The 24,635-nt window shown below is 31.0% G+C and overlaps 1 protein-coding gene across 1 annotated transcript; it reads right to left on the minus strand.

Annotated features, from left to right (window-relative positions):
• Positions 1-80: 80 nt before the first annotated feature.
• Positions 81-13,960, minus strand: LOC106618218 (probable basic-leucine zipper transcription factor O). Its single transcript, XM_036364806.2, is given in 4 exon segments — positions 81-1,355; positions 3,401-3,523; positions 10,279-10,606; positions 13,834-13,960. Coding segments are annotated over 3 exon segments (1,251 nt in total). The 5' UTR covers positions 10,468-10,606; positions 13,834-13,960; the 3' UTR covers positions 81-416.
• Positions 13,961-24,635: the final 10,675 nt, after the last annotated feature.

A 24,635-nucleotide genomic window follows, 5' to 3' on the forward strand; every position in this document is an offset into this window, starting at 1 on the left:
ATTTAATTTTTTATTTCCAACACATTTGATATAAAAAATGAATTTGAAAATATATATTCAACAAATATAAAAAACAATTATAAAAATTTTTACAACTTAAAACTAGGAAGTTTATCAATTAAACATGAAAACAATCAATAAAAATGCAAAAATATAATAAAAAAAAACCAATTGAACAAAATAAGAATTTCGTGTGAAAAACTACCCAAAATAAAAATTTATCAGCAATGTCCACCCAGGTAAATAGCAAACAAAGCTAATTGAGGGCACTGGGAGCATGAAGGGTCTGAACAGCTGAAAATTGCTACCGACACGCCAATAATCGCTAGCACCAACGCCATCGTTACTTCGTCACATCGTCAAAGAAAGATCATCAAGTTCATCATTTACCGAAGTTAACGATTGCAGCGACACATTTATTCGATGGCCTCGATTATTTCATACTCATCATCCAGCGAATGATCATAGTCGATGTTGTATTTGTTTTTGATTTTGCTCTTGTAGTCTTTAAGTTCATCGTTATCCAGATTATTGGCATTGGTTGATGTGCTTTTATTTCTACTATGCTTACTCTGAACACTATTGTTGTGGCTGTGGTTGCTTTGATTTCGACTATTCAAGCTGCGATCATTGGAACCACCGATTTGATTTGATATACTATAACCCATATTATTCTTATTCTTATTGCTACTACTGCTATTGCTCTTATATTGATAATTATGGTTGTTGTTGTTGTTATTGCTGTTACTATATTTATTACCGCCATCCGAGTAAGTATTGCCATTATTTTGTGAGTATTTGATGTTGCCTCTAAAACTACTTTTTGGTAAATTATGAGTGGTCAGCAAAGAATTTTGCTGTGATTGTGGTTGTGGTTGGCGCTGTCGTTGTTTATTGAACCGCATTTGTTTTTGCCCATATTCTGATATGGTTAGCTCACTCAAGCCATTAATTTCACGCGCATCATAATAGGCATCTTCCATTTGAAATTCTTTTGGTTTCCTTTGTCTTTGTTGTTGTTGTGCATACTGCAGCTGTTGCTGTTGCTGTCGTTGATGTTGTTTCGCTTGCTGCTGCTGCTGCTGCTGCTGTTGTGTTTGATATTGATAATTTTGTTTTGGCTCGCTCAATAAACTGGTTTGATTTATGGCATGAATGGCCTTATATCAGAGGTTCTGTTCGGGATTTGGTTCGGTGGTACGGTATAGTTCATCGTTGTTTTTGTACAATTGCTCTGCCACCGGGCAATTGACATTCGTCCACCAATCACATACACGTACAGCTTGATTGAAAACGGTGCCGTTGGGGCATATGAATGAGTATTGATGGCCCGAGTGCAGGCACCAATGCCAGACCTAAACAATAAAAAAGCAAGAAAATTTAAAAATATTAGAGTACTAGGAAATAAATAATTCGTTGGCATTTACTGGTAGTGACAGACCACACAATAAAACTAACTTTACAAAAATAAATCAGCATCTCAGTTTGAGTCTATAATGAACTGAAATTTCTGAACCCTTTTTAAAAATTGCATGTCATTGGAAGTGTGTTGCAATTTACTTGTATGACCTAATGACTTTTAGTATTACCACACATCATTTGAGAATTCCAATTGATGTACAGCGTACTTCGAAAGTTATGTATGTCACTTATGATACTTTCGTTTACAGTGGCTCTAAAAATGCATCTTATGAAGTAAATATAAAAAGCAAGAAAAAACGTTAACTTCAGTTTCAATGAAGCTATATAAAATAAAATAAGAAAAGTTACCATACAAGAACCTGATTTTGATCGGTTAGCTTGTATGGTAGATATACTCTATAATGGTCCGATCTGCATAATTTATTCGGAGATTGTAGCGCTGTCTTGAACAATAATCCCTGTCCAACTTCGTTAGATACATTTTCGAAGATTCCATACAAAAATTTGATTTTGGTTGGTTGGTTTGTATGGCAGCTATGTGTGGTCCAATATTGGCGAATTCGACAAATGAGCAGCTCTTGGGGAGAAAATGATGTATGCAAAGTTTCAAACGTATGCAAATTTTAGATCGATATCTCAAAAACTGCTCTTCACGCTGATGGGTCTCCGATGTTTTGTTTTGGCTATTAGAAACCTTGTGGTAAAATTTATATACCCTGCACAGGATATAATTGTCGTGACATTATTTTTGAAAAATATCAAAGTACCTTGGTAAGATAAGAATATAAACTACCTTTAATCAGCCGTGTAAGTTTTTCAAAACTTGTTGAACTAGAAAATAGTATTTCTATGAATTTTGTCAAGTCATATACTATTGGACTAATGTATCTTTGGCCATTAACTTTATAATTAACATTGAAAAAATTTCTGCAACTGAAAGTTTAAAAATTTGGTGCATAATAAGTACATAATTTATATACACTGTTGACAATCGACTGTTTGGTGGTTCCAAGTTTCGTCACATAATAGTTGTTCGCTCGAGAAGCCCGGCCAAGAGAACGGTTCACAAAATTTTTGTAAATCGGTTAACATTTAGCCTTAGATTATCGTGAGCGGTTTATAAATAGTATGTGAGGATGTATTTGGCTCAAGTATTTAGAGAAATCTATTTCAAATAGGAAGTAGAGCCGAATCACTCACCACCAACACCTTGTTAGCTTCACGCCATGGAAAATTATTTCCATAAAAACAAGTAAAACAACTAAAGAGTAATCTCTCACTAAATCAAAAATTGTCCCAATGCACCTTTTTTTACTTTACATCAAGAAGAAAATGGATCTTCACCCGTTGTCGAAGCTAACAGAAGCAACTAAGTGCTTCGAAGACTCAAATAATTTTCAATGTTTTTTCAAATTTTAAAATGTTTTTTTGAAAGTGGAGAAATTTTAGTACTGTTGAAGTAAAATTAAAGGGTGAGAAACATTATATATCTTTAGAATCAGAGACAGAGACTATTGTCTGTAGTAAATTTAAAATTATTTAAAATATATATTTCGAAAAATATATTTAAGATATAAAAAAAATAATGATATCCTTAAAAATTTGTGTAATTTCTCATAGTTTCTTCGATATAATGTGACTACTTCAACTAATTCGAGTAACTAACAATATAAATATATATACGATATATATCTACATGTTTTTTCCAACTGTATAAAAATCGACATAAGATTTTACCGACTTCAAAAGAAAACTTTCGAAAATTGCAGTAGGGTTGAAATATCGAGTGATAATATCTTATCGATTAAAATATCGATAAACTATATCAGACAAAATGAACTAGTCTCAAATACTATCTTTAAGGCCTAATACTGCTATTAAACGGCCTTGGTCAATCAAAATGAGACCATTGAGTAAAATTTTGGCTAGAGATAAACATGTGACTAATATAATATTTTATAATTCTCAGTTCATATACCTGACAACGGGTCTCCGTATCAGCATAGTAACCTGGCAGCCGATTTCTGCATTTGAATGAAAGTCCTTTGGGCACCGATTCATAGGCAGGATAATCAACGCCTGCTGTATAACCATCAACTTGCTGTGAAAAAAACATTAAATTGACATTAAAATTTTATACATAAAAAGAGAACATCGTATAATTTTTTTTTTATAATTTTTATTATGTTTCCTTTTTATAATATATCGCATATGAAGTGTGAGTGTGCAAAGAGTGGAAATAATTAAATTGCGTAACATCGTAAAAACGACCTTCCATAGACAGTTTTTTCATATAGTTCATTTGCATATTATATGGTATGCAACAACACAAAATCTGCATGGAAGCTCAAATTTCGATATGTACACACATACATTCATCTGCTTATCTGCATTTTCAACAGTTCGCTTCCATATGATGGATTTGTCGGCGCTAATATTTGACTTTGCATGACAAAAACTGGGCAACAAAAACAATGTGCTTCACGCCATACAATAAAAATATCAGAGATAAAAAGAGCAAATATTTAGGTGTGCAAAATTGTATATATGTATATACATTAGGGTGGGAAAAAAGTAATGGATTTTTTTCAGCTTAGTAATAAGTAAAATTGGTTGATAGACACCTCAAAGTAAGGTTCTCCAAATATTAGCTCTTAATTGTAACGGGAAGCTCCTCCGCTAGTTGGAAACGAGATTTGAAAATATGTATCTGATAATAAGAAAAAAAATAGATGACTGTAAAGCTGAGGACGTTACCGTTACAAATAAGAGCTCATATTTGGAGAGCCTTTCTTATACCCACCCTAATATACATACATGTATGCACATAGGCCTGACACATAATATATACACTTACTTAGTAGTGTAAATTAGAATTTCAAATTTGATGCGAAGAACAAAAAAAAACAGATTTATGCATATATTTATGCATATAAAATTTTTTATATTCGTACTTGTATATAAATATATGCACATTTATCTTAGTAAATGAGCGTAAAATCAAAATATATACATGTAAATAATTTATGTTAGCTACCTGCTAAACGAAAACTATTCCATTTTGGAATAGTACTAGTCTTAGTATTTTCACACCAATTCCTTTCGAACTCATGTTCACTCCCAGCTGTGTCCTTCACCTATTTGTGGTGCTCGACTAAAGGTTATCCCACAATAAAGTTTCAGCGATTAAAACCGACTCTAAATGACTGTCAGATTTTGATTAGAAACTGTTTTGCTTCATTAAATTAGCATTAAAAAATATATGCTGGTCTACCATATTTTCAAGTATATTTATATATTATTGATTTCTAAGTAAAATTTTAAAAGAGAGTACATCATGACTTATAATTTTATAGGTCGATAGTGAGATTAGTTCAAAACCTCTTTAGGAAATAGATTTTCATATCAAGTCTATACCAATCCGCCAAAAATCACAAGTTAAAATTTTTTCTTCTTTTTTGCACTAATCGTTACAAATCTAGCTCATTTACTACATGAGTTCCCAATGGTAATTGTAATATCCGAACTATGCAACTCGTGCTATCAATCACGTGCTTATGAAACCATGAAAAACAAACAATTAGAAGTGGCAACAAAAAACCAACAATTTCAGTGTGTTTACATATTTGCGATTTGTAGGTGTACAAGAGGCTTTTGGCATAGTCATGGTAGTGTAGTGCCAACTGCTATAGGGATGGGCTTGCTTTAGTTTACGTAACATATGCATTTTTTAAGTCAGGGTTGATTATCTGAAAATTAGTTAAGCGAATATTTATGAAGTATTTGCTTCAAATAATCTTTGCTCTATCAAAGCTAAAGAAATATATTTTAATATATCCCGGATTTGCACTCTATAGATAGCACAATTGTCGAATAGCAAACTATATTAAATTTTTTATAATAATTTGGCTGAAAATATTGATTGTTTTTGGTTTTGGTGATTTTTTTTTACTTATACGTCAGTCATGAACACTATTTTTACCATTACATTATCGGGTAACATGTGACCATTTTCAAACGTACCGAATTATATTCGCCGGAAAACTATCTAAAAAACTTATAGAGTTTTAGGCAAAATTTTTGACAATAAGTGTTATTACTTGTATACCATCTGATCAAATTTGACCCGGACTGGTCCATTTATTGTGTGTTGGGCAGCTAGCGTTTACGACACCAAAAGCGATTTATTACCATGTCTCCAATGGAATCACGGCTACGGAATCATTGAGAATGTTGCAAAGAGTTTTGGGGATTCTACTTTATCACAAACACAAGTATTTGAGTGACACATGAACTCAAGGTTATCGAAAATTTTGTTAAATTGGTTAAAGAAAGAGTACTTGAAAGTCGGCCTATTAGCATCAGAGATATACAAGGAGAATCTCAACATCACTTATGAATCGACTCAACACAATTGGATTAATGTTTTGGGTATGAAACGTGTTGTTCGACACACTTTTATAAGGCAAATACCCCAAATTCAGTATCTTACTACCTTTTTTTATCAAAAATTAATTATTATATTTACATATTCAATAAATTCATACATTTTTTTATACTAATACTAATAATATTCAAAATTCACTCCTTACATACAAACATAATAATAACAGTTTGTATGATTCGTATATAGTATTTAAGGAATGAATTTTGCTAAAGTTGTAAATGAAACGAATTACAGTTAATTACACCCAATTGCCTCACTCTACGTAATTTCACAGTCTGGCCCGACAAAATTGCATCAAGGCTAATTGAGTAATGAATGGAAAAGTCGCTGTATATGATAGGTACTTGGCTGAAAAATTACCCGCAACAACGCGCCATTAACAACAACAACGATGATACGCCCATTTCGACCACTCGACGCGTTCAATGTTGCAAGTGCAACGACAATGTGGACGAGGCAATAAAAACAAACACCCCCACTGCCGCAGAACAGCAAAGCAGAAGACACACTCGTAAACCATAAAAACATGCTATTGTATGAAAAGTATTAGCAAATACCTTGCAACATTTCAAAATCACTTGCATCTTCTCTTCGGTTGCACTATTGCACGAATGCAGCTTATTTCCTTTTGTAATTGTTGCTGGTGGCTGGTGTGATTGCTGTTGACGCTTTTTATACAACTTTTTCATTCGTTTGCCGCTTGTGAGTGATTTCAGTTTCTTCGTGATGTTGCGGTTACTACTTAACAGTTGTATTTTTTCTCTTTTGTAATTTTCTGTAATTCTTTCGTGTCTTTTTGTTTGCTCTTGTTTTTGTTGCGACCGTTGTGGTTGTTTATATTCATTAATGCTATTAGTGTTGCAGTAGTGATGGTCGCAACTGTGCGTGGGAGTTCAGCAGGCGACGATTATCACTCAAATAAGAGACAAAAGAGACAAATTTGTGCAATCACTTAGACATGTGTACACATATGAGAGTGTGGCCTATGAGCATGGAGGTGAAAAAAATTCAAAGACCAGGTGGTAAAATGCAATAGTCATGCACATATTGGGTTAGGGTGCCTCTAAGGTAATCATGATGTTTATCAGAAAGGATTTGATAACTATTCTCTGGAAATTATAGATCATGAATATAAAGGATAACTCAATAAACTTTTAAACTATTTACTTGTAATATACTCGTACATAAATATAACATTGTAGAGCACAAATTCAAGACACCATTTTGGGAAGATTTTAGAATAAAAAAATATAAAAATATATATAAAGTGAAATCAAGGGTATTTTTCTAGACTTCTTAAGTTAAATTTTGTTATTTTTGTTATGGACCGAATATATATAAACTAATACATACTTGTATATAAAACCCAATGGTTATCATTTTTAATAACTACTTCTGCATACTATTTAATAAAAACATTATCTAAATATTTTTATCTCAAATATCACATTAGTGTCTAAAAATGTCACTATAGCAAATAATATATTCCAAAACTAGTATTAGTCACTATGTAACCACTTTAAAAACCATTTATGCACACTAATTGAATTGTTTGTCGCCATAAACAACTTTTAACCAATACCGGTAAAGGTTTATGCACACCAAACAAAGGCGGACTAACTATGTTTACGGTATTAAGTTATCAATGTTGACAGTTTTGGCGTAATTGTTGCATTCTTGCATTTTCCCAGGCGAAAAGCATATGTATGTACAAAGGTGCCTAAATATTAACACTATGTATGGGCTAATTTCAAGCAAATGTAAACAAAAGAGTTTGGTTGAAAGGGAATGTGGTTACATACATACCTCTTTTGTGGTTTTTTAGGTTTTTTTTTTCCTAAGATATATAATATTTTTATGAATAATAATATAGAAATTGTGACAGCGAAACTGAATATGTTGAATAGGTGTCTATGCAAAATATAAAATGAAGTAAAAAAGTAATTTTATAATAATAGTCACAGCGATGGTAAATCAACTTATCCGAAAAGAATCGATAATGATTTTCATTTCGCATACTGAGCAGTAATAATTTATGTAGCTTTAGCAGTTAAATCTTTATCATATTATTAAATGGACTCTGACGTGAAGCTAGTGTTTCTTTGGAAAATCTCTATTTATCATAAAATATAAAGATTCAGATCATAGAAAACGAATATTTATATACGTAATGCATGCAACTTAAGAAAAGCTTTTAGTTATTGGGATAATGAGATTAATGAAAGATAGAACATTTGAAGGAGGCCTATGCTTTGCCCATAAAATAGAAAATTACCTCATAAAAGTGTTTGGAAACTGTTTACATACTCAAGTCCCGCAACCAAGTACTAAAATCCTGAATCAAATACTTTACGTGAGCTCTCTAAATGTCTTTCACAGTACTATATCTCCATTATCTTTGCTCTGGACTATAGAACAAGTTATGGTATTAAAAGAGACCCCAAAGATTGCAAAATCTCTTGATCAGGAGAAAGGTTCACTAGTAATTTAAACAATTAGCTTAACACAAATCGATCTACGTATTTAAATACAAGAAAAACGTTAACTTCGGATTCACCGAAGCTATAATATCCTTCACATTTGCATTTGTTCTAGCAATTATATGTATAACTAAATCTGAAAACGTAACCGGTCAACGGTTTGCATCCAACGAAAAACTCTTTGATCTTAATCGATCAGTTTGCATGGCAGCTACAACCTATAGTGGTCCGATCTATTAGACAATAATCTATGTCAATTTTCGTGAAGATAATTTTTTAAATAAAAGACCTTGCCATACAACGACTTAATGTTGATCGGGCAATTTTTATGGCATATAATCCAATAGTGGTCGTTATCGGCGGTTACGACATATGAGCAGCTTCTTAAGAATGAGAAAAGATTTGCGAAAGTTTCAGATTAAAATCTCAAAAACTAAGGTTCGCGTATTTACACACAGACGGACAGACAGGCAGACTGACAAGGATAAATCTACTCAGCTCGCCTCGTTGATCATTTATTGTATAAATATACTTTATACGGTTTCCGACAATGGTGTTACCAACTTTGTGGCAAACTTAATAATCCTGTTAAGGGTATAAATATAACATAACAGAGTTAGTTCAGACATTACAAGGTAAGTTTATGACTTTTACTTCTAAAATTTATAGTTACTTGCATTGTAAATTTTTCCCTTTCATAAAAATTACTTGAGACTTTTAATACGGTTACCAATAATACAATAAAAAAATAGTTGAATGAACATTTGAATTAATTTTTTTTTATCTTTTAATATAAAAAAGTGAAAGCCCACATACCGAATTACAAAAAAAATCATTAAATCCCAAAAATAAAGATACATTTTTAATCTCAACTATCGGATTGAAAAATAAAAAATAAAAATTTCACTCTTCAGCATAAAATTAAGAATTCGCTTTAGAATTAACATTTTTTCGAGTTCCTTCAAATCAAAAAGTAATATTTTTAATTTTTAATCACAAAAATATTGGATTAAAAAGTTAAAATTTTATTTTCAATCCCAACATCTGGATTAAAAAATAAAAATCTAACATCCGAATTAAAAAAAATAAAATTTATTTTTAATCCCAAAAAATCGCAACCGTGGCTTTAAAACGTTAACCGATAAATCAGTTATCGACGTCAAGTGTCAAATTGCATAAGTTATTATATAATTAAAATAAAATTGTTAAATAATCTATTGAACGGCCTTCATCAAATCACCGCCAAACACAATAACAACAATACAGTTGTACTGCAAAAAGGTAAAATAATACAAGTGCTCATCATTTCATATGATACTCATACTTGGTTGTTATTTTTGTACCGAGGGAAATGATCGGTACACAATGGAATTAAATTGAAATCGTGAATGTTGGCCGCTCATTCGATCAATTGCGCCAAATTGGAGCTGCACGGATGAATAGCAGAGTAACAGAGTGAATCTTTGCAATCAACTTTAAGAGGTGATTGGCAAATAGAAACAGGCGCACAACTGAGCAAACGGACGGCTTATGGAGTAAGATGCCAGATACAAGCGGTCACACATACAGAATATATATACATACGTATATGCATGTGTATTACGAAGGGACTCATCGGCGCATCAGAGCAGTTGATGGTACTAAGTGAATGAAGATATACTTATTTGTAGATGTGTTCGTGTTTGGTGATTGTGATGTGCTGATCTGTTGCACTGACGTTGCGATGGATGCGCAAACTCACTTTCACACGAATGCCAGCCACAAATGGCTACAACAAAAACAAAACAAAAAAAAACGTGTGGGATGGCGAGGGCAGTTGCGATTTAATAATCAACAGCATAAATATGTATGTATGTATATTAGTAAGTGTATGCGGCACCTATTCACATGGATATAGTTTTTGGTGTGTTTTGTTTGTAATACACTTACCCCACTGACACAAATCGCAGTACAAAGTAATCCAAAAATAATAGCAACCATTGAAATTGCAATGGTTTGCAGCTGAAACGGTGTTGTTCCCAAATGAAGATGCAACCGATGTGAATAATTCGAATTTTGTTTTTGTTGATGTTGCTGTTGTTGTTTTTCTTCTTGTTTACATTGCTGCTTTTGAGTCATCTTTGTTGCTATTGTTGATTTTGTTTTCATAGCCATTAGTATTAGGTCTGTGGTAATATGTAGGTATGTGTTTTTGTGTTTATCCCAGCTACGAAGCGTGGAGCGTATACGTAATTTATTTTGAATGGTATTCACTTATCTACAACGACCAGAACAAGGAAAATGTGAAAAATAATAAAGAAGTAGCAAAAAAACTTTTATTTATGCATGCAAATAACAAATTTACTTCAATAAATGATTTCAATTGAGTTTTTGAAAAGCGTGAAACATTGTGATACACTAGTAGGAGTATAACATGTATCATATCATAGAAGTATCAACATATAGAATTATATATAATATTTTACAAATGTATAGAAAGGAATTGTTCTTTTGATTAATTTTTATAATTTATTTCTCTCATTACTTATTATTTATTATAAATAACATTATTTCATAATTTATAATCTTCGCCTATCAATGTCTTAATGTATATCTATATAAATTACTTTAGAAAATTATTTTAAAAAAATATTTTATTTTGTGTAGGAAAATGTAATTTAACTGACTTAAACAATTTATTTTCTAGGTGTGATAAGAATCGTATGCCACCGAAAAGAAATTAGACGATGTGCTTTTCACGTAGATTTGTGCACCCCTCTCCCTATGTAGTAATTAACTATAGTTTAAAAAGAACAAGTATTTAATTTTAGTAATTTTGGGAGTTACTAGGGACTCTATGCTTAATTTGAATATTCATATTAGAATCATGGATTTGAAGGCGAAAGGTGTTCTTAGTTTTGTAAAATGTTGACCTAAAGAATTAAGAGAACCCTCTGTTATTAAAACCATTTTTTTTCAACGTAGGTTAGCCCTATATTGGAATATGGCTCTGTGATAATAGAACCCTAGTTACCAAAATCATTCTAAAAAGTTATAATCCATTCAAAAACAATTTTTTTCTTAAGACGCTAGTCGTTCAAAACTTCTAAATCTATCTATACTCACTAGAGATAAGCTTACTATAAAATTCTTAGTGAAACTTGAATCGTTTGCAGTTCTATCTTTTTGTTTTCATTTAAATTTAATATCCCATATCAAAGCAGTTTAGGCTTACTGTTAAAATCACGAAGATCAAATTTTGATCTAAACACCCCATTTGACCGCATATGCTATAATTTTAATTATCTTGTAAGATTCAAAGCCGGTGTTCCTTCAGGTGTTGGAAACTTTATATTATATTCAAATAGAGAAATCAGACACTGTTGTTAGAAAGAGTTTCTTTCGAAATTTCATAAGTTTTCTTACATGTTGACCGATATATGCGGTATAAAGTCAACCGAAAGTTCGAAAGTATTTATATTCGGTATATGGAGGCTCAGGGAAGTATTGACCCGATATAGTTCCTGAAGTATTGGATTTCACTTAAAGGCTGGCGGTACAACGCCTCTTGTCCAAATCCTTGCCATTTTGATTACGAAATTTAAAGCATGTGGCACATTTATTCAACGAGTTATAGCACTTTTAGATGTTTTCAACATAACCGTTATATGAGGAGATTCTATTGCGCTTTCAAAATCTTTGCTCGGTACACGAATCGAAGTTTTCAATCCTGGGAAACATCCTCAGGTATTGTTAAAACGTTATATTAAACTAAGGAAAATAGCGGCGTGATTTTATTCATTTAGGGCAAGAGGAAAGAGATTTCGGAAAAAGATTCTATCCGATTTCATTAAGATTTCTTACAAAGTGAACCGGAAGTTCGAGAATATTTTTGTTAGGTATATCGGCGCTAAGGGAAGTGTTGACCCGATTTTACCCATTTTTAGCACAAGTTATAGCTCAATTTCGAAAAATTTTGATTATTAGATGAAATACCTTGTGGGCATTTTCACAGTGTCTAATAGGAATTTTTGGGACCTCACTTTTAGAAGTTTTCAACATAATCATTATATTGAAAATCAACTTGAACCACGAACACAAAAAAAAATGTTTAGTCCACAAGTGTCCCTAGCTACTGCGATCCCCTGTACTTATTTACAGTTTTTTATCTTAAGTTAGTGGTTAGTTATGGTAATTTATGGCTTTTCATTTAATAGCGTTTTGTGGACATGGCAATGGCCCAATTTTGCTCATCTACAATCCTAACCTCCCCTGGGTGCCAAGAAACATATGTAACAAATTTCATCAAGATATCTCAATTTCTACTCAAGTTATCATTTGCACGGCCAGATAGTCACTCAGAATTCAACTCGCCTCGTCATCTTGAGCATTTATTGTATGTATGTATATATATATATATATATATATATACATATATAATTCCATATCTACCTCGATTAATTTTAGGGGATACAAACAATCGTTAGGTGAACCAAAATATTATACTCTGTAAAAACATGTTGCAAGAGTATACAAATTTTTAAATTAACGTTTTCTCGCTTACTTAAAATACTTCCGTTTGTATCTGATTTTGCTTAACTAACTCAATTTTGTGTACTTTTTCAATAGGTGGCAATCTTATCTTAACATACTTATTTTTGAGTTCAAAATATAACCATAGTTATTTCTGTAAAAATGCATTTTATTATTTTCATTCACTTCAATTGGCGTCAAATCACTTCCAAAGACCTGCTTAGAATTCGACCTTTGTATGTAGTTTTACTTTTATTAAATGCTGGCAACTCTATTTACAAAAATGTTTACATATAATTTTCCCTGATTCTTCTTGATCATTTCGGAACAACATTCAGATTTAAGTCTCTTCTTAACAGATAAAGTCTACAGATGGCATACAAAAAAACAAGCGTTCATCCATATAAATGCATATAGAATATCTGCTACTCAATTACTTTTTCTTATCAATTGTATCCATAATGCATTGGAAACTTGTAGACTTTTAAATTCTCATCCTTTTACAAGAAATCCATCTCTTTTGGGAATACATTAAAAATAGTTTGTTCTAAGATCTTTGTAAACATCAACATATCTTTAAACTTATGCAAAATTTACTGTTACATGTAAAATTTGTCTTCTACTTTTTTTCTTTTTGATTTCTCAACAAGCGTTCTACTCAAACACGTAATAATCAAACGAAATTATTATTAGATAAGCACCGGTCATTGGTGAGGAACAATATAGCAAAGTATTTATTAAAAATTTTAACACTTTATGCATATGTTCTTGAGGCATTTATGTTTTAATATTAATTATAAATATTGTTTAATAATATCCAACAAATTTATTTGAAACAAATATCTGAAATATTCCACAATTTGTTTTTTTGTTTTTTTGTAAGAAATGAATTTTCTTTTATATAAATTATTTTAAATATTTTTTACGTTCTTAACATCACTTAAATTAAAAAGTAGTTTTATCTTTACGCACTTTCCAATTAACACGCCTACACTTGATATTAACGCGACTATGTCAAAAGGGGGGAGAATATGCGAATGCGCGTTTACACGTGCGACTCTGCCGCTAGTCGAGATGCGAAAGTTAAAAAAATCGTGCAAACAATTTTATTTTATACCTCGCCAAGTATTCAAGCATTGCCGCGCCAAACGTACGTACAACACCGAAGCGTTGCGCTTTGAGCGATGAGTGCGCAAAATTCAAAATCCACAAGGCATCATCATCATCAGCAACAGCAGCAACAGTCAACAACAAGCACAAAAACACAGCAACAGCTGAAGCGCAACTAACAAGAGCCACAAAAGCAGAAGCTGCAAAATCAAAATCAAATTCAAATATAATAAAAAAACACACAAACAAAACAAAACTTTAGTCAAAGCCAAAATCAAACGTGCTTGAAGAAGAATTCGCTAAAATCCGCTTTACGTTGTGGCCGCTGCGATTACTCTGCATCACAGTAGCAAGTATGGCAGTGTCCATACACACACACACACACTCACTCGGCAATAGCAGAGTAAATAAATGAAAAGCCACCGAGTAATAACAAAAACATATGCAACTCATTTGAAATTAGCTCAGAATCCGCAATAGCCGCGCTCACTAACGTGGTACCTCAAACAGCGACACTCACTAAATGCCCCGCATTCAATAGGCGCTAAAGTGCCGCGATGGCCCTATTTCGCTTGAGCACTTCGTTGCGAATAATTTAATAGGATTTAAAATTTTGATTGATGATTTTCATTATTGGAGGTTTTATGAATTTTGCAATGAAATTGACAATAATGTGTTAGTGTAATGAAATTTAACAATTTCGCTTAGATAATTGTGTGGTTTGGGCGAAACGAAAGAGTCAAACAGCGAACTAGTTCAATGGGGAACACCAGACTTTTGCAAAGATAGATACAAAGTTAGGTAATCATAGGTGCATATGTATGTGTGTAGCAAAATTTAGCAATGATATATTAACAATTAAAGCTTTTGCATATAGACGAATAACATATTATCAAATACAAAATATTCAACTTTAGATGTAGGTTACACAAACAACCGTTAGGTGAACAAAACTATTATACTCTGTGCAACATATTGCGGGAGTATAAAAAGCTGCCCAAAACTATAACACTCTTCTCAGGTGTATTTTTTATAGGAATTCCTAAGGAAAAAAGGACACGTGCAAAGTTTTGCACATATAAAAATGAACACACAGACATGGATAAATTGACTGAGCTCGTCGCGCTAATCATTTATATATTCATATACATATATATATTTATATATTTTATAGAGTCTCTGACGTTTCCTTCTGCATGTTACAAATTTGTTAGCTCTATTGAGAGTATTATAATATCTATAACACTTTATAGAATAATAAGGTGTTCCCTTAGTACTTTCGTCTTCGGCAATGTATTGTAACATCGATTTGGGTTATAAGATAGGAAAAGTAACTTTCTTTTCTCCCCAAGTGGGCAAGTCTGCCAAAGTGATCTTGCCAATTGAATGAAAGAGACTTAAAAACTAGCCTAACATATATAATATATTATGTACTATATATGTATTAGGGTGGAGAGAAAAAAAATTTTTTTTTGCTTAGCCTGAGGGTAAAATTTTTGGCCAAAAAAAATAATTTTTTAACACCTAGCACTCAGTTTTAAAGTAAATTTTCGAGCAAAGGCTATGCAAACAAATTTTTTGTTTCGCTCCACCCTAATACATATATGTGTCTGTGAAAATAGATGCTTTTACCCCTTCTTTCCATAATGATTGAGTTAATATTAAATAAGTAAACTATTTAATTCGAAGCGAATTTCAGTAGGAAATAACATATTATAAGAAAATTAGTAGGTATCTTAATTAGTTTTAACCACTTTCGCTTCACAAGTAAGCAAACATTTTAATTACATTTAATCTACCATTATGTTATAATGTAAAAATATGTACGAAATTATATATAGCATATATAGCGAGTTTTATAGTATAGTTATAGTTTTTTTATAATAATTTTTTGCACAGATTGTAGATTTCTTTAATATATTTTCCTATTGTGTCTTTTTTTATATGTTATTGTAAAGTCTAAACTATAAGCTATTTAGATCTTCTTTATAAGTATTTATTAATAATTTGTCTAGTATATAGAAAGAAAAAAATAAAAATTATAAGCGAAAACAAAAATTTAAAGAGGAAAATATTGGATGGCAATATTGGAGATCCCAAAAAGGTATTTTAATATTATTTACAAATCATAAAAGAAAATTTTAATCATTATGCACACTTTTATGGTATTTAACAACTTCTCCAACGCACATTGACTAATTAACCGATAATTCGATATAAACAACCGGAAAACTGCATGTACATATGTATTCAACAGCGAGTGACTATTTTAAATGCAGTAAAAATAACACAATTACAACACTTCTGAAATACTCTCTCAGCTGTAACATTGCAATATTACAACGCGGCACGCAATCACGCTCAATTCTAGTTCACCTTCGAAGAGTTTTTCCATTCATATTCGCAGACGCTGAGAATCGCTATAAAATTACCGGAGTGCACAGCGTATTTGCTGTGAGAAAATCCCTAAAATAGGAGTTTGCACAGAAATCGAATTAATTTCCACACGAATGCTGGTAAATACAAGATTTGGTGTAATACCAAGCACTAATGCTGTCTGGTTAAGTGAGCATCGTCTAAAGTTGCACTGCTCAAACATACTCCTACATGCTAATACATGAGTTGTTGTTTACAATTGGAAAACCCGCGTAAAGAAGAATAAATGAAAGGAGAAGATCATAAAATTTTTATTTAAAGCAAAAGAAAAGATAAAAGAGTAAAGAAGTAAATAACAGTAAAATATTATGCACACACGTTCAAGCATATTCAGTGAACGCGACTGAATTCTTACTAATATGTATTTGCCGGTATCTGTTGTTGATTTTATTTTTGAAAAAAGATACATGATAAATTATTGTTTTATATCAGCTTAGCTTTAGATATCCGTGAAGCAATTTGAGATGGCATTAGATGGTCGATAATATTTCCAATCACTGTGGGAGCTAAGCTCTCAGATCACTCAGTTGCATATCGTAATTAAATAAGTAATTCTCCGTGTTAAACAGTTTACGTATGAAGGTTAGAAAAATCTAAGTCCCCCTAAGCCTAAGCCTAAGAAGCCTAACTTTACTCTGTGAATAAGAAAAAAATATAAAATTTTTCTCTTTCAGCCTTTAAAAAGATATTTATATTGGCATTTTTAGTACAACGACGGCTACTGGGTAAATCGTAGAGATCACCTATTCTAAGAGGCGATTCTAGGAACTCGTGATGTCTTAAACGAAACCAAAAACGAAATCTTAAACTAAATAAGACTTTTTAGTAAAACCCGTATGTTTTAAAACAATGTTTTACAAAACCGCAATATTGTAAAAAAAATATTAAATTTTTGACGGAAAAAATATTGCTAGTTCTAACATTTAGCTAGCTAGTACTAATATTACAGTTAAAATTTTGTATCCACAAACTTTTAGTTTTAAGAAAAATCGTTTAAAATTTTACATGCTGAACTGTCTGACCCGAAGTTTTCGACATCACAGTGGATTGAAGAGGGAAAATTTTTTCACAATCCTTACAATTGAATATGCTTTGAGGACCGTAAAGTGTACTTAAGCAGAAAAGAAATAGGTTTACTGAAAATTCCATATCATGAAATGTCGAACAAAAATTATTTTTATTTCCATTTTTATTTCAATTTAAACAAATTGTATGGTGATCAAAAGACTTAATACACAAACTTTTGTTGATAATAACAAGTGAAGAAGTTTTAAGATCTAGCAGAGTCGAAAACTCTCCCAAATTGAAAGAATTCAGGGAGTGTAAAATAGTTTAATATTCAGAGGAATATATATGAGGGCTCAAATAGTTTCGAAAGTATGTACATGAATCTAGGAAAAAGCAATGCTACGCACACTATTCCCAAATATGCTTATCCAAACAGAAAGTATTAAGGTACGAGTAAGTAATATTCTCGAAGAACTTAAAATCGTATTTAAAACATGAAATGGAAGTGTAATTGATTTAAAATATTTCTTCATTATCATGTTCATATTAAATTTATATATAAATTATCTGTAAGTCTATTTATAAACATATCTAAAATAAGAAGAAGAAAAACGTAATGCCAAACAAATTTCAGTAGGATATAAGAAATAATATCAAAAATTTAGTATTTTGAAGTATTATTAATCACTTCCGCTTCACTACAAGTAAGCAATCATTTTAATTACATTTAAACAAGCATTATATTATAGAAAAAATATGTACGATATATATACAACACATACATATTCACAAACAAATATTTTCCAGCGCAAATTAGTTGTTCATATACTTAAAATGAAATAAGAAGAAGTTAATATAAAGTAATTAACAATTTAATTAAAACGGTTTCTTGCCAATTAAACAGTAAACAATAAAATGCTACCATTTATGGCAACACCACATTTGCCGCTACATAAATTCGCTAGTACATAAAAGGTACGGTGTAAACTCTCACATTACAGCACAACAACAATTCACGCCAACTCTGCTGACTACGCACATTTAAGCTACTGTGCAGCAGCAACGCAAGTTGTTACAACCATTAGATCAGTTCAAACAGCACTGAGCGTTGAGGTTATGTACACCAAAGCATACATTTAATTACATTCATCAAGGGCGTGTTGTCAAAACTTTAAAGCGGTTTATTTGACATGCCTTATCATTATTATTTATGGCTGTCTAAGGACTTGCAAATTGCCAAAATGCGTGAAGTGTCTTTGTAAAATGCTCATCATTCAAAATGTTGATCATTCATTCTCTTGTTATTTATTATGGCGCACGTTAACACCCTCACACACAAGCATACCGAATTAGATTGTGGTTTGGTGGTTAGTTGATGCCGTGAGAATTTCTTTAATGATTGCGAACATTGGCTGTGGCATATTTGGTTAACCCTTGTGAAAATTTATTTATATTTATAACTGGAGATATATATTATACAATATATTAGTTTTTAACAGTTTTTAATTGCTACTTTAATAACTGTTGGTTTTCTTACTTATTTATAAAATGTTTGTGATTTTTGTAAATTAATATAATTTATAATAAGAAGAAATTACAATATTAAGGAATTGTTACAAAAAATTAAATACTTTTTGAGTTATACGCGATTTCCGAAGGTAGGCTAAAAAAAGATTCTCTACTCGAGTGATTCCAGCCTTCTTCGTAGATGAAACTTGAAAACGAAAACTTTCGACTGGAGATACTGTTCGTACAATGACCTACGGTTGAAAACAAAAAAAAATTAACAAAATTTGGAAATTTGACCTGTCGAAATTCAATTTGTGATCAGATCAAGAAACTAGTAGGTTGATGGAGAACTATATACAGAATATGCAGTAAAAATTTTGTAGTAATGAGATCACCGATATTATTTCAAAAAAAGGTTTTAAAGATAAACTTATCTATTGACGGCTAAGCTACAAGTCTATTGACGGCTAAACTTTGGAAGGTTGGAACTCAAAAACTGTTTGAGATACTCATTTAAAATTTGAGTACGTTTTTTTTAAAGGCATGGACAATGGATATATGCAAGAAAAAAATTACATTTATTTGAAATTTCGCACTAGGTATGCCCCTTAAAAAAATAATAAATCTCACAAGGGTTAATAATGCAAGTACAGTAAATACCATTTTCCATAAATTGATAATCTCATATTAAATAAATGTTCAAAATATATGTTAGTATCAGCAAAAAGGTTAATCCAATCATAAGAATATTTTTCAGAAATATGTTGTATACAAAGATACCATTTCTCACAATATTTATGCATATAGGTTCAAAAAGTATGTAAGGGTCAACAAAAGTGTTAATACAGTAATTTCACAAAAAAAAAAAAAAATGTTTGTATATATATAACAGATTCCATTTTAAAAGCTTAAAGTTAATTAGTATCATTATATCATAGTATTATCGAATAGTCATTCTAAGGGTTAAGCTGTGAAAAATTACTCAATAATTTCATAAACAAATGTTAAATTTATTTTTTTTATATAGCCCATGCAAATATTATATGTTATCATCCCTCAGAGGTTACTTCTCGAAGTGCCATAATTAAATGTGCCGCGTGTGAAGGTCATTTAAGTTTGGACAATCAAATGCCATAAATGTGGAGATTTTGATCTTTATTTTTTGTAGTTGAAAACTGCTTCTTCTACAAAAATATTGTACTACTCAACGACTTATTCCACCTTATGTACCGCTTAGAATTTTATTACTACCGTTTGTTATTGTTTTATTCTTTTTATTTCTTTGTATGAAAACTATTAAAACGCTATTAGCACTAAGAAGTTCAAGTTGAATTAAAGACAAAAATTACAGCTTACCGTGTTCATACAGCAAGCAAAAGTAGTTTATTATTATGTAATTGAGGGTGTGCGGTATTTTATTTATTAAATGAGCTTCTTATAATGAAAACTTAAATTGTATGCATAAATATAACCACCAACTTAACTTTTTATTATTTCTAATAAGAATAATGTTTTGTGATTTTTTATGGCAAACTTTATATAATTCTGCTAGTAATAATGTGTTATTGAAAGAAAGAAATTAAGCAAATTTTACTTTGAAAACAATTACATCGAATAAAAGAACAATTTTCTATAAAATATTGCTACAAAGTGGGCAATTATACTATTAATTAATATAATAAATTGTGGCTTGCCAAAAATGTCGTAAATATTTAATTAGAATAGCGTTCGATAATGTTTAATAAATCAAAATATAAATTACCGATATAAAAATATAATACATATGTGTATTAAAAATGTCCATATTTTATATAAGGTAAAATAAAAAAAATACAAAGTTTTGCATTAAATTGGAGGTTTTATTTAACATAGTTAAAATAATCCGATTTAGTTAAAAAATACATTGTTTTGTTAGATAGCGTGTTGCCATTTTGGAAGTAATTTCATAACACCTCTTTCATGGCAACCCTCTATTAGCTAAAAAATGAGACAAAGCTCTCTTGAGACGAATTTTGTAGATGACAAATCCTCTCGTATTAGCCAAAGCAGACCACTTCTGGACGATTGCTTGCTTCAGACTGTCGAACTGTTGACAGTACAGATCCGAATTAATAGTTTGGACGTAGGGGATCAGTTCATAGTAAAATATTCGCTGCCAATCTCACCAAACAAATAGCAATACTTTCCTGATCGTCAATCTGGCCGTTTGCACCATTTAACTGAAATATTAATTTTACTAAAATCTATTTGTTATTTAATTTTTTTTTTCATAATGGTAATTGTTAATTCATCAATAAATTTCGTATAAATGCCCCCGAGATACCACTATGATCTAGGAATCATAGATTTTTGAATTAGCCATAGCTTCATTCAAAAATTTATTTATAGGTTGAATTTAATATTTAGTGTAAAAAAAAAAAAGAAAAAATTATCACTTAACAGCTTAGCTAAAAGAAAAACCAGTTGGGTACTTTAAGCTAAATTTTTTTATATAGCCTAAACTATTTGTAATCTTAGTAATTTGGTGAAAAGATAAAAAGGAAATTTATACGGTTATTTTTTTTTCTTTTTTCTTGGACAGATTTAAAACCAGGGTTGCGAATTTTCTGAATACAAAATTTTGGATTAGAAATTAGACTTTCAATTTTTAAATTTAACGCGAAATATGTTTAAATTCAAAAATTTTATTTGAGTTCAAATTTTTTTTATTCCGTTTTGATTTTATTTTATAAGAAAATTATTATTTTTCCTTTTTAAATAAATAAATTGTGAAGTAGTGAATATTATTTATAAGTACATATTTAACTGGGTCTACATAATCACATATAATCGTAAACAAAGCTAAAATTGATTTAAAAAAATATATATACTAAAATAACTTCTTAGGTAAATAAATATTTAAAACTAAATCTGCTTTTGAAGGTGAAACAACTAAATTGAAGTCGTTGTACGTCAGCCAACGTCAAATAACTGCAAACATTATATATTGCTGGCCTTTCATCAGTCAGCAATTGCAAATCAGCGCGGATGTACTTTGCTACAGCATAAATTTGTGCCACTTGGATCCGCCATTGCAGGTCCATCTTCAACAAAATTCTTATTTCTTTGTGTACTTACATACACATATGTACAATATGTACCACATACTTGCATGACTGTGTAATGTTCTCCCTTCGTGTGAGCAGCCATGCAAAAAACGGATGCAGCGCCTTCCACCCAACGTCGCATAAGAGTTGCATTGCGCTTGCGTAATGCCGGTGTGTGGCGGCGGTGGCAAACGGCACCATAGCTACGACAAGTGGCGGATATACGTTTATTCATTAATTTACATCAGTGTCTGCTATAATTGTGGTAACTGCAGCAATTGTCGCCAGCGCCAAGCATATTGCCAATAAATTTTCGCATTACAATGATAGCAAAACTTCGACGCGCATACACACGTACTCGTGCATACGATCTTTTACTCGTATGTAATGTTTATGTAAATACTGCTACGCTGTGTCGTTGTTAATGAAAATGCAGCAATCGTAGTTGCTGTAAGAAAAGGTTTAATAGCAACATTTCGTGTTGCTGCTGCTTAGCATATTCTGATCGCTGTTCAGTGATAAATAATTCAGAACGTACATGCATACATACATATGTTAACTTAACTTTTGCGCTACCACACAAGCAGAAATTGCCACTACCAAGTGGCACAAATGTATAGCTTATATATAATAGTGGGTGCCACATTAGGATTATCTAATCAGTATTTTTAAAGGAAATAAAAAAATTTGTTTTGATATATGAAGTATGGAATAAATAGTTTTCTAAAACTTCTGAAAGTTTTCTTCTAAAAATTTGAAATGAAAATTCCGAGTGACTAACGCTTATAGAATTATATTAATATTATCATTATTTAATTTTTTTTTTTTTTTGCAAACGAAGTTGAAACAATAAAAGACGTTAACTTCGGTTGCAGCGAAGATGATAAGAATGGCAAAAAGTGAGGCATTTTTGTTTTGGCCCCTGTACAATATTCAAATTCCAATTTTTTGAAAACCAATTAGGTGCATATAGAAATGAAGCATACATACATATATTATAAGAAAACAAGTTTTAACCTCGTTTGTTTACAGATAAAATAGCGCTGATATCTTCCGTTTTTTTTCAAAGATATTCTTAATTTGTTTGTTGGTGCATATATACTTAAATATATCTGTAAAATACTCTCAAACTTAAAAAAAAATGTATTCATATATTATACTATAAAAAAAATTCATGAAAACCATTAAGAAAGTGCTGTGTTAAGCCTATTTCTCTCCTCAATAAAGCCAGTCATAACAACTGGCCATAAAAAAATGCCGCTAAATTTTAGAGTGCGATCTTCATGAGATACCCTTTATTTTCATATGCAATGCAAACTAATCCTAAATTTCTGAATAGTTCTTGTTGCCAGAAGCCATATAATCTTTTGCATAAATAGAGTGTTCTCAAAGCAAAATATTTCAATATCAAAACAATATGATTTAAAATTTTACGACAACTTTTTTTTTAAATACATACTTGTTGTACATTTTTCGACTACTTAATAAGTACGAGTACAATATGTGATTGTTAGAAATTGTATAGTTGTTGTTATTGCCATTGCACTTGTTACTGTGATTGCGCAGGCATTCTTTAATTCACACAATCTTTGAGTAGCATAATAATGGGTTTAAAAGTGTATTAGGAGTGTACTTAATTTTAAATATTCTAGTTCTCCAACATACTATGTTTTGAATTGTATAGTAGGGATGCTTTTACTTAATTTTAGTAAATTGATTATAAATATATTTGTTTTTAGTAACATATTTTTTCTTTAAGAAATTAAATTAAGTAGTTTCAGTGGCCCTGTTGATCTACATATCATTATTATGCCCTGAACAGGCTATATTAAATTTGCTATGAAGATTGTAACACCCAAAAGTAAACGTCCGAGACCCTGAAAAGTGTGTATACGAGTATAAATGATCATCGCTGAGTCGAATTAGGAATGGCGGTCGGTCTAATCATCTCTACATATAACTACAAATTCCCAGTTTTTGGGATTAACTTACAATATCCGAACATATTGTTCAGATCGGACCACTGTAGCATTTAGCTACCATACAAGCTGAACAATGAAAATTAAGATAAAGATCTGTTTTCCTTATTAAGTAACCGTAATTCGTCTTGAAGTTGAAGGTGGCTAGAAATAAATAGCAAAATGATTTCCGTTTGATGTAAACCGTTAGTCGGTTACATTTTCAGATTTTGTTAAACATATAGTTGTTATTAGAAATACAACTGTGACGGGTATTATAGCTTCGGCGCAGCGGTTAAGTTTTTGTTCTGGTTTTAAATCAACCTTTGATTAATTTTCAGTTAATAGGTGTTGGTATTTTTGTACGTTCCGGGAACAATTGTAAATTTGTAGGGCACATTTGGTCTATTTAAAGAAAAGTTAAATAAAAGTAAGATATTCATAACAGGGAACAGAAATAATAATAATTTTGGCCAAGTTCTTAGAAGAATTCACTAACCAATAATATTTTTAACAAAGGAATCATGGTATAGAAGGAAATCGATTTTCGCTTTGTATGGGTTTAAATGCGTTGCACGTGATGATTTTATGAATAAATTTTGTATATGAAAATAATTCTAAAAAAGTAGTTCGAATTTTAAATTTTTTCGAAGCATTATTTTCTGAC

Source organism: Bactrocera oleae, chromosome 6, assembly GCF_042242935.1.
Source record: "Bactrocera oleae isolate idBacOlea1 chromosome 6, idBacOlea1, whole genome shotgun sequence".
In the NCBI taxonomy this organism is placed as follows: Eukaryota; Metazoa; Arthropoda; class Insecta; order Diptera; family Tephritidae; genus Bactrocera; species Bactrocera oleae.